Below are 14505 nucleotides of genomic sequence, written 5' to 3'. Positions count from 1 at the left end.
TCGTTCCCTCTCACAGCCTCACCCTCTTCTGTCTTTGTCTCTCTCTCACCGCAATGTTCATGTATACTAGTAAGGAATAAGCTAGTCGAATCTATTCTATTCATCATTGTCCATCATCCCGCCCTTCTCCCCAAGTGCTGGTCAGCAGTCAGGCACGGCAACGGGCACCCTAACCGCCGTTGCCAGTCCCCCCAAACTCGTCTCCTTATAACTCGTATGCATATCTCTGGCCGTCTCTCTCATAGCTGTAATTGCATCATCCAACTTGACACTATGAGTTCCATCGCCTGCCAGCGCCAACTGAGCCGCCGTAACCGCTTTCACCGCTCCCAATGCATTCCTTTCAATACATGGAATCTGAACCTGTCCATTCAGTGGATCGCATGTCAACCCCAGATTATGCTCTATTCCAATCACACTAGCCTGCAAAATCTTTTCGACACTGCCTCCCAACACTGCTACAAAACCCGCTGCGGCCATGGCGGTTGCGACGCCAACTTCGGCCATACACCCACCCTCAGCGGCAGAAAGGGTTGCTCCACGTTTGAATAGCATTCCGATAGCAGAGGCTGTGAGGAGGAAGTTCTGGAGATCGCGGAGTGGTGCATCGTCAAAGAGGAATTCAAAACAGTATTTGAGAACGGAGGGGAGGACGCCAGCTGCACCGTTGGTCGGGGCGGTAACTATGCGACCACCCGAAGCGTTCTGTTCGTTGGTTGCGATTGCGTAGCATGTAAGATAGTCAATTGCCGGGAAATTAGTGCGACGTGGGGGGGAGGGTGGGAGAGGGTGGTTGAAGTTTCCAATCACCCTAGGCGGCATTGATCCTAACTGTCCTACCAAGTCCATACTCGAGGCTCCTCCGACACCGCCTTCTATACCTGGGCCGTCCCTTCCGGCACCCCAAGCGCCGCCGCCACCACCCACAGCTCCAGGCGAAGGAAGCGAAGCGCCACGATACAACCCCCTCAACAACCTCGAATAGAGTTTCGGCGCACGTCTCTTCACACCCAACGGCCCTGGCAATTTCTCCTCCCCAGACTCGACTCCGGCACGAATACACTCGTCCATAGTAGTCCAAATCTTAACCAACTTCGCATGGACAGCTTCGGGAGAGTTCCAAGTGAGTTCGTTCTCGTAGACAACTTGGGCGATGGTAAGGTTGTGCGTTTTACATTGGCGGAGAAGTGATGCTGCGTTGTGGAATGGGAATGGAGGGCCGGTGCTTGGTCGCGAAGTCAATTTCTCTGGTGAGTGAGTGTTGTCTGATGGTGAAGGTAGGGAGGACGGCGACTGAGGTGCTTCAACCTGGGGAAGGAGATTAGCAACGGTGGGGATGGAGCCAGAACGTCGACCGTCGGAAGCATCTGAACGTCGAATTTGTTTGTAGAATACGTTTTCGCCCCAGTCTATTGGGTGTGCGGTCAATGGTGGTTCGTCGTGTAGTGGAGCCGGTGTTGCATCTGGTTCTAGTGACTCGGTGTTGGGGGTAGTGGCTGGTGTCGATGCGGATGAAGAGTTAGGTGTTGCCAGCGCACCATTAACAACAAACCCCCCACCCACAGAATAATAATCATTCGTAGCCAACATCTCCCCGTCTTGATCGAAAACACTCATCCTAATTCCATTACTATGATGCGGTAACACTTGTCCAAACATCCATTTTAGATCCCTCTCATAATCAAAGTCGACCACCTTTCCCCCCTTCGCCCCCTCTCCTTTGCCCGTTCCCTTGCCCCCTAGGGTTTTATGCAAGTTCTTCGCCAAATGCAACCTCCGCTCTTTCTTAATTTCCTCAAACCTTACCGGAACACTCGGCGGATCGACCGTCTCACAATCATCACCCTCCAACCCACCCAGTAGGGCTTGGGGAGTCATGTGCCCTGCTCCGGTTAGGGCTAGGGATCCGTAGAGGTTGATTTTGATCGTGTGGACTCGGTGGAGGAGGTTCATGTCGGCTAGCTCGGAGACGAAGATGACACCGGCTCGCATAGGGCCGACTGTATGAGAGGAGGAAGGGCCAATGCCGACGGAGAATAGGTCGAAGGTTGAGATTACGGCATGCTCTGTTTCGTTTGCTTCTGGCGTTGGCGTTAGGGATGATGATGAGGAGGGGGAGAGCGCTCGATTCGAGGTGTGCAGGGTTCGTTTGTGACTAGGTTTGGTGAGCGGCGCTGAGCTTGAAGGTGAGGTTAAGGTCGGTTTCAAGGGCGATTCGATGATTCGTAGGCCAGCGAGGAGGGTTCTTCGCTGGAAAGTTGGCTTAGTGGTTGAGCGGGCTGTGTTTCGCAATAACAGCGACGCTGCGTGCCGCGGTGACACCATGATGACTGCAGAACTCGATATCAGGACCAGATATTGTTGTGCCCAAAGCCTCCTTTCTGGTGGTGCTGGCGATGATGGTGGTGAGAAGCAAACCTCTTCCTCGATGAAGGGAGTGGGTGATAGGGGAAGCAGCAGCGCCGGCACTTACAAAGATAAGAGAGCCAATGGTGACAGTTGCGTTTCCAACACCCGAACGCGCCCTTGAGGTCCGAAGAACAACACTTTTTTCCTGCACCGTCACGAGTCGCTTGCCTCTTATGGTAACTGGTGGGTACAAGCATATCCCGGTCAAGATGCCGACCTATCGTCGGCGGTACACATCTTCTTCCTCCCTCACCATCAGATACACTCACATCACACTTAATCACTGATCAAAGTGGTATAGATTTTAAAGGATGAAGCGGCGACGACATATCATGTCTGAGCAGCACTCCTCCTGGACGACGACCTGGGACTAAAACTAAGCACAACATGACAAGTAGGACAAAAAGCCTGTGCTGTCAACCATGACACTAAACAAACATCGTGTAACTCATGTCCACAGTCCAATCTACAAAACTCGTACTTCCTCCCCTCCTTTTCTCCCTCCTTTTCCCCCTCCTTCTCCTCACCCTCACCTTCCATCGCCTTGCTACGGGTGAGTTCGAAGCAAATCGCACAAAACACATCATCACAAGACTTCCACTTGTAGTCCCCCGCCTCTTTTGCCGCTCTCGGCCTTTGGACACTTGTATATGGATCCTTCCCTTCCTCCAGCACCACTCCCCATCTCCGTCTTACAAATTCGAGACACTCAACTGAACTTCTTGCTCTAGACCAGATTTGAGTGAGAGATGCAAGTTCAGACCGCAAACTGAGCAGAGAGAGCACGGGAGGGAGAGAAGTGGGTGAAAGAGTGGGGAGACGGAGAGTGATGATTGCGTAGAGCAGGGTTCCAATGAGTTTGTCGAATAGAGAGGTGGCTGTGTCGGAGATCCATTTGGTGGAGACTAGGACGGATTGACCTCGGAGTCGATGGGAGGCGGAAAGGGGAAAAGCGTCGGATCCGGGGATTGTCGGCATCATTTCGGATTCGGGTAGCCGGAGCGGGGCGATGGGTCGTGCGACCGAGGTTGTGCGAAGGATTTCGCTGTGAGGTGCTTCAACTCGACGGTACACTTGCTGAGGGATAGAGTCGTCGGTGGTAGTAGGGGCAGCTGCGGCAGTGGGTTGAGTGGTGTTGACAGCTGTTGTGTTGGCTGTAGGTTGAGCTTGTGTCTGTTGTTGCTGTGGAGCTTGGGCTGCTGCATGCCCATCATTTGTGGGGGCAGAAGGCGGAGCTGGGTTGACAGAAGGCATCATCGGTCGTCGTCCTCTCGCATACCTAGCTGTAGCAGTGTTAGCTACTGGCTCTGTCAACGCCGCCTTCACTGCTCTCGGCAACGGCAAAAGCTCCACCAAGGGCGGCAAATGCGATGGAGAAGGAAGCTTCATCTGCATAGGAACAATCCTGGATATCAGCTCCGCATCCACCTTTGTCAAAACACTTGACAGGTGCACCACGGTAGAAGCCGCCTCGAGCATCACAAACAGCGACAGAGGCAGCAGTCCATCAGCCTTGAGACTAGAATTGAACGAGGTCCCCCCGTCTTTGTCTTGTTGTAGTGTCTCGAAGCCGAGCTGTATCCTCCAGTCATGACAGAGCGAGCTGATTACGGACACTGTTGCTGGCTGACCGGCGAGAATCGCGAGCATGCTAAGCACCCCAAGATAAATAAGCGGTAAGGTGACAGAGTGAAAGCTCGATTTTGCGCCGAGTAACGAGCTCTTCACCACCCCATCTTCTACCGCCATACCTCCCAATCGTATCGCCCAAAGCAGATGAAGTGGCAGCAGGGCAGGCAAGACATGCTCATCGACAACAAGACCCCAGCTTAGCTTGGGCAAGCGGAAGAGGGAGCCTGGTGACGGCTGTCCCTCTTGAGCTGACGTCTCCTTGCTTGCTTTGTTCTTCGGCACTGATGGAACAGGTGAAGGACTGGAAGCCTTGCTTTCAGAGGTGCCAGTCTTGGCGTCGGCCTCTTCTGTTTTGAGCTTCTTCGGCAAAGCAGAAGAGACCGACTCCAGCAGCTTCGAAGCGGGAGGGGGAGCGGCTACAACGAGACCATCGATGATGCTTACTGACCAGCCTTGTTGTGCTGGTTGACTGAAGCTGACGGCTTCTGCGGGCGAAGATGTAAGTTGGCTTGCATTATATGGACTAAGTAGTACGAGGAGTAGGAGGAGACAGAGTCGAGGTCGATAGACGTTTTTACGGAATTGGTCTAAACTGGACGAACTGAGTGAGAGTGACGGTAGCATGGTGTTCAGGGGTTTACATGGCAGGTGCCGGGGTCGAATCGCGAATAGTCGGAAGTAGAAGGTGTGCGCTTGATGATGGTTGAATATGAAGGGAGCAGCAAGTTGGAACCAGGGCCGATGAGAGCCGTGTTGCGAGTGGAGGTTAGTTAAAGATGCGTCGGCATCCCAACGGGGTTCACAGAATAATACAGAGTCCGCAGAACACAAGCAAGTTCTTGATTAAGAGAAGCCATGCATAAGTGGCAACATGTGTGGGATGCACATATGTTGTCATAGTGACACACAGGAAATCACAACTCAGGGGCAACAATAAGAGGTGACTCATCATGGATTGATGAGCATTGGAGGTGATCATCAGGTATATATACATAACCATATACATAGTAGCATACAGTTTAAATTTTAAGCCTTTTTACATGAAAACCATACACTCATGTTAGGAGCTTGTCAGTAGCCCAACTTAGTGTACAGGACTTGTATATCTTCAACTGATTAAAAGTCTGAAACTCTACCAATTGAGCCAGCTGGGACCCCCCTTACCATTATGGCAGACAATGCTGAGATGCAGGCTGGTGCAAGTAGAACTAAAGGAGGCAGGAAGGGTAAAGTTTCCCAGCTGTGAGCCACCGATAATGAAGTCACCAACAAGACAGAAGTCGAAGTGATCAACAATGACAAGGAAACTGGTTCTGATTCCAACCAAGACAGCAGTGGCAAGCAATATAACTTCCACACCCTGGCAAAGCTACTCGAGCTGGTGCCCAAGCTCACATCACAGAACTACTATAGTTGGAATGTTCACATCAAGTCCTTCCTCTGATCTGTTCCTTATGCCATGAAACATCTTGAGGGAACATATGATAAGAAACACCCCAAGTGGAAACAGAGTTTTGATGATGCCTTGATGAATGCAGTATGTGGCACCATCGACACCACTGGGGAATATAATGTCAACTACTTAATTCTTGACATCATCAGGGAACACCACATGTTCAGTCAGGTCTGGAAGAAAATTGAAAATGGCCTGACCAATGAAGCCACTGCAACCTCATGCTGGATTGCCCTCATCACTCAGTTAGGCAAGCTCAGGATGTTCAACTCTGATGCTCGAAAACTCATTCAAGAAATCAGGACAATCCAGACAGAAAGCAGCCTATTGGGAAAACCTTTTGCCAATGATACTTTGTTCTCCAATTTGCAGAAGTGCACCATCCACCATCCAATGTATAAGGAAATGGTCACCACCATCAGCCAGCTCACCTTTAGTGCCCTCACCACTGCCCTAACCATTCAGCAATCTGCAATTGAGAATTACCCTGCTCAGAAGGTTGACCCCTGCCAAGCCAGTGCCAGAGTTGCCAGCAGCAATGATCAAGATGAACCAACCCTGAAGGATGGGGGGGATGAGAAAGATGGAGATAACACCAATGCCAAGGTTGCTGCTTGGCCTTGAAGGCTTCGGTGCTGGATTTGCAAATGACCAGGACATGGAATTAGCCAGTGCAATGCTATGGTAACCATCCCTGAAAATTCCCCCCTCACCAAGACCAAATAGGAACCATGGTGTTCCTTCACACCAAGTTGGAAAAGGCCCCTAGATCCAAAAGAAAGATCCCATTGGATCCTGGACTCAGGGGCCAGTTACCATATGGTCAACATTCATAGCATGCTCATCAATCCCAAAACCTGTCGTAAACATGTGTTCACAGCTGGAAGTGAGGTTTTGGAAGCAACAGCTATTGGAGATGTCAACATATCAACAAGTAACAGAGATATACTACTCCATAATGTACTATATGTTAGGCATCTCAATGTTAACCTCTTGTCAACAAACTCAATGACAGATGAAGGAGCATGAGTGATATTGGATTCTGCCAGTGGGCAAATACATTTGGTAAATGGCATGCTACTCAAAATGACCAAGGATTGCAAGCAAGGACTTTTAGAGTTTCAAGGTGACACATGGCAAGAGAATGTGATGATCACATCAACATCATTACTTGAGGATGTTGATGAAGATTTTGAGCAGACAGAGAGCAGAGCAGAAATATCCAAACAACAATTATGGCATGAACATCTAGGGCATCCAGGCCAAGATAAGACAAGGGCCATCAACAATCTATTAAAAGGTGACAACATAGCTAAATTGAATCCAGATATGGCTCAAATGTGTGAGCAATGCATTCGATCTAAGAGCACAACAGCCTGAATGGGACAAGGTAGCAGAGAGAAATCCATTTCCCCACTTGATCTCATCCACATCAACTTGATAGTTGATTTGTCACACTCAGCCAAATACACATGCACACTAGTATTGTTGATGACCATAGCAAGTATGTGTATGTACAGCCTCTACTATGGAAGAGCCATGCATTCCCAAAACTCAAGATGATAGTAATGTATCTCAAAACCCAGATGGGAAGGTGTCTGAAAGTGATATGATCTGACCAAGGCACAGAGTGGCAAAGCAATGATGCAATCAAATGGGCATATGATAGAGGCATAGAATGGCAGATGACAGTTGGGTATAACAGCAGACAGAACAGACATGTAGAAAGGATGAATAGGAGTCTAGGAGAGAAAATGAGAACACTACTCATGCAAAGGAGACTACCAAAGAGCTTCTGGCCATATGTGATCTGGGCTGCAGTGTTCAAAATGAACCTCAGACCCAATGTCGATGGTGAATTCCCATATCAGGCCATGTTTGGAAAGTCACCAGAATGGCTCATAAAGCTCTTACAGGTCTTCAGATGCTTGGCATGGGTAAACATCCCAAAGGTTAAGAGAGACAATAAGAAACTAGACCAATGAGCAGTGGCATCCATATTCCTGGGGTACAGTCTGGAAAGAAGAGGATGGCTCTTCTACAGCCCAGATTATAACCTGAATATATTCTGGAGCAACTCCATGAGATTCATGGAAACTAAATGCTGGCTTGACAAAATGGAGTGGTGCCCAGCAAACATTCAATCGCCACCAGCACTAGCAGATGAAGAAGACCTCAACAATGTGGGGTACACAAATGAGAACCTCTTCGATGAAGGAGATGAGGAGCCCCACAATGAATACCTGGACATGGATATGATTGATGAATCAAATGAGGAGGAGAACTCAACTAACAGTGCAACAAAATACACCACATGTGATGTCAATGCCAAGATGCAGACCAACGGTCCAATTCTCGGACTCACAGCAATAAATGATAACAGATGGAAGAACTTGGATCCAACTGTGAGTGAAGCATTATCTGGAGAGGACAAGAAACATTGGGAGGAGGCAATGCATAAGGAGCTGAATGGACTCAGGGCCATGGGTACATGGGAAATTGCTGACCTCCCAAAAGGGATGAATGCTGTCAACACATGTTGGGTTTTAAAGATTAAAACAGATGCAAACTTGATTCTGACAAAATTCAAGGCAAGGTTGGTAGCACAAGGATTCACACAAAGAGAAGGGATAGACTACACAGATGTGTTCATGCCAGTGGCACCTATCCAAGCTATCAGAGGAGTTCTAGCCATAGCAACTGTATGAGATTGGGAGGTGGACTGCATTGATGTAAAACAGGCATATTTGAATTCGACACTACACCATGATGTTTTCCTGAAGCTGCCAATTGGAACAATGGTTCCCCCAGGAAAGTTTCTAAAGTTAATTAAGGGACTGTATGGACTAAAACAATCAGGCTGAGAGTGGAATGTGGAATTGGATTCACACTTGCAAAGCATAGGTTTCTATTGCATGCCGAGTGCACCTTGCTTATACTTGAGAGGAACTGAGGGTAGTCTAACTATAATTACAGCATATGTGGATGACATGCTCATAGCATCCCCCAGTCATGAGGAGGTGGATCACACCAAGAAGGAAGTAATGGCAAAATGGGGTACAGAGGATAATGGACTGGTGAAGGAGTTCTTGGGTGTAAGAATCAAGTGTGATAGGACACAGAAGAAGATGTCACTTGATCTGTCAGCTTACATTAAGGCAATGGTGAGCAAATGGTTACAAGTGACTAATCAGAAGTCCTGGGTACCAATGCAAGGAATAGCTAATATTACAAGGGAAGACAAATGTAATCTGATGGAAGCCAAGCAATACCAAGAGCTAGTGGGACAACTATTATGGGTATCAAACACCACATGACTGGACATTTCATTCACAGTTGGGGTACTAGCAAGATATATGTCAAGCCCAACAAGTAGTGCATGGAAAGCAGCAATCCATCTGCTCAAGTACCTAAACCAAACCAGTGAGTACAAACTGATTTTTGGAGATAGATCAAGCAAGCACTCGGAATGCCCAGTCATCACATACACAGATGCAAACTGGGCATCAGACCCAATGAATAGACAAAGGAGTATGTCAGGAGCAGTAACATATGTATATGGGTGCCCTGTTAGCTGGAAATTGCACATTCAAAAGTGTGTAGCATTATCAGCTGTGGAAGCAGAATTTGCCGCCACCTCAGAAGCAGCAAGAGAGGCACTTTTCTTCTCTTATCTCCTCAGGGACCTGGAGATGGGAATGATCCAACCAGTCCTTTGCACTGACAGTCAGGGATGCATTCAGGTGAGCAAGGATCCAGCGAAACATTGGAAATTGAAGCACATAGACACTCAATATCACTTCATCAGGGACCATGTGCAGGATGGAGAGATAGTGATTGAATTTGTTGGAACAGCAAGCAATGTGGCAGACATACTAACAAAGCTGCTGAAAGGTCTAGCAACATCTCAACTAGCTCAGTTGTTAGGGCTGGTAATGCCATCAGAGGGGGGAGTTAAAGATGTGTCAGCATCCCAACAGGGTTCACAGAATAATATGGAGTCTGTGGAACACAAGCAAGTTCTCAATTAAGAGAAGCCATGCATAAGTGGCAACACATGTGGGATGCACATATGTTGTCATAGTGACACACAGGAAATCACAACTCAGGGGCAACAATAAGAGGTGACTCATCATGGATTGATGAGCATTGGAGGTGATCATCAGGTATATATACATAACCATATACATAGTAGCATACAGTTTAAATTTTAAGCCTTTTTACATGAAAACCATACACTCGTGTTAGGAGCTTGTCAGTAGCCCAACTTAGTGTACAGGACTTGTATATCTTCAACTAGGTTGCTACCCTCTCACCAAAAAAAAAAAAAAATAAAAAAAAAAAAAAAAAAGAGAGAGTGGAGTCGTGCGAATGGAACGTGCGCTCGTTTCAATGGTGGGCAAAGGCACGTGACCTGAGTCGTGTCACTTCATATCGCTCATCTCATCTCCTGTCTCTCTCGTTGCTTCTTCTCCATCATCTTCTCTCCTCTTGCGCAAGCTTTCTCCTGGCTGCGCTTCGTCAAGTTCACCCTCCCTTCCCTCCCTTACCTTCTCACGCTGGTTCATGCTTCTCACGCTTAGTTCTCTTTGTACTTCGTTCTCACGCGGCGCTCGACCGGCCGTGCCTCTTACGGCCATGGCTGGGAGCCCGCAAGCGACTCACCTGAGTTAGGCAATTTAACATTCTGACACAGACTTCAGGCACGTGAGATAACTCACCGTTGACAACGGCGATCGAGTAGTGAGGCTGACACCTTGAGCGCGATTCCGAGCGTTCTTCTCGACCATTCCTGTTCACCTTGCCCAGCAGCGTCTTCCGGCTCTACTTTGCAGTCAAGCTCGTCTCACCCTCCAAAAGGGAAAGATCGCGGCAACTATGACCGGGCGTGGTCCACCACCACCACCTCCGCCGCCCGGTCCACCGCCGCCTGCACCACCGCACCTCGCACAACGTCCTCCTCCTCCTCCACCAACACCCAAGGATGCACCCAGCACATGCCCAAGCGAGCCTCGCAATGGGAACTTTCAGTCGATACAAGCCGACACAATTCCAACGAATGGCGTTCAAAGTTTAGTTCCAGACAAAGCAGCTCCTGGCACCGCAACAGATGATAAACGAGCCTTCGCTCTAGAACGCACTTCTCTCTTACAACAGCTCGAGATCGATCGAATCCTCAGTGCATTCCGTCTCAATCCATACGATGTCCTCGAAGTACCACTGGAAGCAGACGACAAGGAGATCAACAAGATCTATCGCAAAAAGTCGCTTCTTATCCACCCGGATAAGGTCAAGCATGGTAAAGGCGCCTTCCTCCTATCCCTCTTCTTCTCGTACGTTTTACTATATTGACCTTGCCTGTTTCCGCTTTTCTTGATCTCGGCACGTACAGAAAGGGCAGTAGAAGCCTTCGATCTGCTCAAGAAAGCCTCTTCTCACCTTTTGGACGAGGAAAAACGCAAAACACTCGACGAAACCGTCATGGACGCCCGCCTCATGGTCCTCAAAGAGCTTAACCTTGCTTTTGCTACAGCATACGACGATCCAAGGCTAGCGAACTTGAGCCCGAGCTGGGAAGAAAGAGTGAGAGCAGCGACTAAGGAGTTGATGGTGGATGACGAGTTGAGAAGAAGAAAGGCGATTCGAATTCAACATCAACAGGAAGGTGAGGCTCATAGGAAAAGGGAACAAGCTGTGGAGGAGAGGAAGAGGAAGGCGGAGCAGGAGGCGGCTTGGGAACAGACCAGAGATCATAGAGTGGCCGATTGGAGAGCGTTTCAGAAGGGAGGGAAGAAGAAGAAGAAGAAGAGTGATAATATTCTTGGTTGACAAACAGTGCATTCGCAATTTTCAGGCAGATGCTGTTGAGACTCGAGTCTTCCAGATGATCGGCGTTGATGTTGATCGGTACGGCTGTTGGTGTGATTGTGATGCTCTCGAGTCTGAGATCAAAAGACATGTTTTGTTCGGTCGAGCGAGGCTGCGAGCTGTGTGTGAGAACAAGTCGCCGACGATCCTGATTTTGGTGCCATGTTTTACTTGAGTTGCGTTTTATCCTTGGATGTGACCTCCACTCGTTTATCATACACGATCCACATATCTCGCTTCTGCCTGCCTTGTGTCTAACTGCACTGTTCTTGCCATTCGAGAAAGCTCAGTTCCTCTACACCTTCCCCGACCATCATCACCACCACCACCACCACCATCCACAATACCCACCTCAAAACATCGCCAAGATGCCAAACGTGACAATCATAAACGACACCCAAGTCCCCCTTCACATCTGTCTCAAACAAGTCTCCCCTCTCCACTATGCCAATTCCGTCCCCCCGGACGGCGGTCGTGCAACGATGCACACTGGCAAAGTATGGTTCACGATCCAAGCGCGTATAGATCGCGGGGATAACTCCTACGATAAGTTCCAAACTTTTGCTCCTATCGCAGCGGTTACCATCGGCGCGCTGTCTCTGGGTGCAGGAGCGGTGTATTTTGCCGGAGCGAGCGCTGCTGCTGGTGGTACCGTCGCTGCCGTCTCTGCTGTCGGAGCACGCATTTCCGCTGCAGTAGCAAGTCACACACCGACAGTGAAGAGATTGATCAAGTACGCGTCGAAGGGTCAGACCGTAGCTAAGATAGCACAGGTGGTTGGGATTGGTGGTGGCGCTCTTGCTAGCGCGAAAGGTGCTACTGGGAAGAGCAAACCGGTTGAACAGCAACTAAAGGATAAGGCGGCACAGGCGAGCAAGAGTGCACTGCGGAAGCTGTTGCAAGGTAGTGTGGTGAGCTCGGCGGGATGGTATATTGACAGAGACCGCACAATCCGGATTACAGGTGGTCCCAGGGCTAGTGTGACGCAAGATGGACTGTTGGTGATTGAAACGGATACCACGGTTCCGTTCACGTTGGTGGATGAGACTGGGAAGACGGTTGCGATTGGGAATCAGGATGGCGCTGAACCCGTGCCGGCGAGTGCTGCTGCGGAGGCGGATGATGATGAGTTGGATGATACGGAGGATGCTGCGAAATTGAATCCAAAACCGGGACATGCTGTGGCCATGGCGATCGGGTCGGCGACTGCTGCGGCTGCGGGGGTGGGTGCTGTGCCCGTGTTGCAGGCGGAAGGAAAACAGCAGGAGAATAAGAAAGATGGCTTCTGGATGCGCACGCTTAAGGGCGATGATGGGTTCTAAGCAGCCATAGAGTGACACTTGGGTTGTCTTTGATAGACACACATATCCTTTCCTAAGAAGCAACCCATTTCGTAATACCCATTTCAAAAGATACAAGACACACCAGCGCGATCAAAAGCGACTTAGAAGAGCTGTCGTAGATTTACCTCAGCCTTGGAAAACCTATCCAAAGCATCGTCCAGCATATACTTACATCTCTCATCCTCACTCAGCACCTTTGCCAACCTCCGATAAGACTCTGAACCTTCCTTCAACCATCCCCCGTACCCAACCTCTTCTGCTTTCTTTGCAGCCACGCTGGCACCAAACTCTTCCAACTCTGCATCTGAAGCAACACCAAACTCACCCCTAGCTTCTTCCGCCTTCCTCTTATGCGCAGCAGTCAACTCTGTATTCGCCAACCCTTCCACAATGGGTGCACCCAACGTCTGGTGATCCAAGCCACACAACTGAATGACTTCTTCAATACTCAAAAATGATGCAGCCATAACTTGAGTCTTGATCCTCGCATCATCCTTCCGCAGCCGCAAAAGGCACCGTTGCAGAGGAATAATAATTTCCTTCACTGATCTAGCTCCAGCTTCCAATGCCTTTTTCCTCTCATCTTCGCTCGGGTTGTCAACAGCAAAGAAATGCGCAGCTAAAGCGTTGATATACGGAGCAGTGTAAATCGCACGTGATGCTTGTGCTGCAACAAGACCCTGTTCGACGGTGAAAATGGTCGTTGCTAACACTTGAATCTTGCCTTCACTCAGAGGACCGCCGAGGTGGGACTCGTCCAGGTGACCACCGGAGGAGAGATATCGCATAGCCTGAAGCCCAGGGATGGTGGAAGGGATCTTGATGCAGATTCGGGAGGTATCGACTGTGGTGGAGGAAAAAAGTTGGTAGAGGGCAACGAATCGACGTGCGTGTTTGACGGCGGCCTGGGGATTGTACGCCTGAGAGGCAGCTGTTTGGGCGTGAAGGTTGCCGTGGTTGAGTAGGTTGGGGAGCGTTTCGAGGCCGAAGAGGACGGTGAGGATGTCGGATGCCAAGTGCTGCTGCTTTTCTTCCGCACTCTCACTGCCTGAGAGGCTGGAGTTGAGGGAAAGTCGTTCGAGCATAGCTGAGTCGAGCTGTTCTCCGTTCCACATTCCAGACTGCAACTGTTTTGCGGACGAGAGAGACACTTGCAGCAGCTTCTGGGCTTTGCTAGGATCAGAAGCAAGCAAACCGACGTAGGTGGAAGACACAATAATCTGGTTTGAAGTCATATCGCTAAACAGCGGTCGGATGTCTGTCTGCACTTGCTGCTGGGCGGCTGGAGTGGAAGTGCTGGAGGTGGACGCAAGCTCGAGCATTCGACGATGCGCGAGATTGTACTGAAGAGCGATCGAGGCGACATTGTTGTTGATGTCGATGGTAGTGTGTCGAGCTACCTCTGCGAGGAGAGAATTCGAGAGATGGACTGGTGAGGAGGTTTGGTCGACGGTCATGGCTCGCGGCGCTGCGACAGGTCGGAGATGGTTGTAGGAGTAAGGTGAGTTCAGGGTCCGAGCATGAGGGAAGGAAGCCTTGCAACGGTCAATTGAGCGGCCGAACACCGCAAGGATTTTCGAGGAGAATGATGTCAGATTAAGTAATCGCGCATTGATCCTATTTTTCCGCTTGACGTGACTAATCGACGCCGAGTTATTCGTTCCTCTGCTCTGCAACCTCTTCCCTCACACCTTTTACCGTTGTACTTACTTCATGAAGTCAAGATAGCGCACAGACATCTTCTTGTATCTTCCACCGTGCAATAAATCTTGTAAGAGGTTGCGTTGCGAGCGAATGAAT

General features: G+C 49.5%; 9 protein-coding genes across 9 annotated transcripts; 6 read left to right on the top strand and 3 right to left on the bottom strand.

Annotated features, from left to right (window-relative positions):
- Positions 1-141: 141 nt before the first annotated feature.
- Positions 142-2325, bottom strand: UHO2_00810 (uncharacterized protein; the record flags this gene model as incomplete). The annotated part of the gene is made up of 1 exon (XM_041553278.1): positions 142-2325. One exon carries the CDS (start codon positions 2323-2325, stop codon positions 142-144), a length of 2184 nt encoding a protein of 727 aa, XP_041409212.1.
- A 414-nt stretch (positions 2326-2739) lies between these two features.
- Positions 2740-4665, bottom strand: UHO2_00809 (uncharacterized protein; the record flags this gene model as incomplete). Its single annotated transcript, XM_041553277.1, has 1 exon — positions 2740-4665. The coding sequence occupies one exon, from the start codon at positions 4663-4665 to the stop codon at positions 2740-2742; it is 1926 nt and encodes a 641-aa protein (XP_041409211.1).
- An 835-nt stretch (positions 4666-5500) lies between these two features.
- Positions 5501-6118, top strand: UHO2_00808 (uncharacterized protein; the record flags this gene model as incomplete). Its single annotated transcript, XM_041553276.1, has 1 exon — positions 5501-6118. One exon carries the CDS (start codon positions 5501-5503, stop codon positions 6116-6118), a length of 618 nt encoding a protein of 205 aa, XP_041409210.1.
- Positions 6119-6580: 462 nt separating this feature from the next.
- UHO2_00807 (uncharacterized protein) lies at positions 6581-7112 on the top strand (the record flags this gene model as incomplete). The annotated part of the gene is made up of 2 exons (XM_041553275.1): positions 6581-6836; positions 7015-7112. 2 exons carry the CDS (start codon positions 6581-6583, stop codon positions 7110-7112), a joined length of 354 nt encoding a protein of 117 aa, XP_041409209.1.
- Positions 7113-7611: 499 nt separating this feature from the next.
- On the top strand, positions 7612-8202 carry UHO2_00806 (uncharacterized protein; the record flags this gene model as incomplete). Its single annotated transcript, XM_041553274.1, has 1 exon — positions 7612-8202. One exon carries the CDS (start codon positions 7612-7614, stop codon positions 8200-8202), a length of 591 nt encoding a protein of 196 aa, XP_041409208.1.
- Positions 8203-8850: 648 nt separating this feature from the next.
- UHO2_00805 (uncharacterized protein) lies at positions 8851-9525 on the top strand (the record flags this gene model as incomplete). The annotated part of the gene is made up of 1 exon (XM_041553273.1): positions 8851-9525. One exon carries the CDS (start codon positions 8851-8853, stop codon positions 9523-9525), a length of 675 nt encoding a protein of 224 aa, XP_041409207.1.
- Positions 9526-10372: 847 nt separating this feature from the next.
- Positions 10373-11323, top strand: UHO2_00804 (uncharacterized protein; the record flags this gene model as incomplete). Its single annotated transcript, XM_041553272.1, has 2 exons — positions 10373-10793; positions 10887-11323. The coding sequence occupies 2 exons, from the start codon at positions 10373-10375 to the stop codon at positions 11321-11323; spliced, it is 858 nt and encodes a 285-aa protein (XP_041409206.1).
- A 407-nt stretch (positions 11324-11730) lies between these two features.
- On the top strand, positions 11731-12684 carry UHO2_00803 (uncharacterized protein; the record flags this gene model as incomplete). The annotated part of the gene is made up of 1 exon (XM_041553271.1): positions 11731-12684. The coding sequence occupies one exon, from the start codon at positions 11731-11733 to the stop codon at positions 12682-12684; it is 954 nt and encodes a 317-aa protein (XP_041409205.1).
- A 122-nt stretch (positions 12685-12806) lies between these two features.
- Positions 12807-14162, bottom strand: UHO2_00802 (uncharacterized protein; the record flags this gene model as incomplete). The annotated part of the gene is made up of 1 exon (XM_041553270.1): positions 12807-14162. One exon carries the CDS (start codon positions 14160-14162, stop codon positions 12807-12809), a length of 1356 nt encoding a protein of 451 aa, XP_041409204.1.
- Between the last annotated feature and the right edge of the window lie 343 nt (positions 14163-14505).

This window comes from Ustilago hordei (assembly GCF_900519145.1).
Source record: "Ustilago hordei strain Uho2 genome assembly, contig: UHO2_contig_02, whole genome shotgun sequence".
Classification (NCBI taxonomy): Eukaryota; Fungi; Basidiomycota; class Ustilaginomycetes; order Ustilaginales; family Ustilaginaceae; genus Ustilago; species Ustilago hordei.
This window is presented reverse-complemented; position numbering and strand designations above follow the sequence as displayed.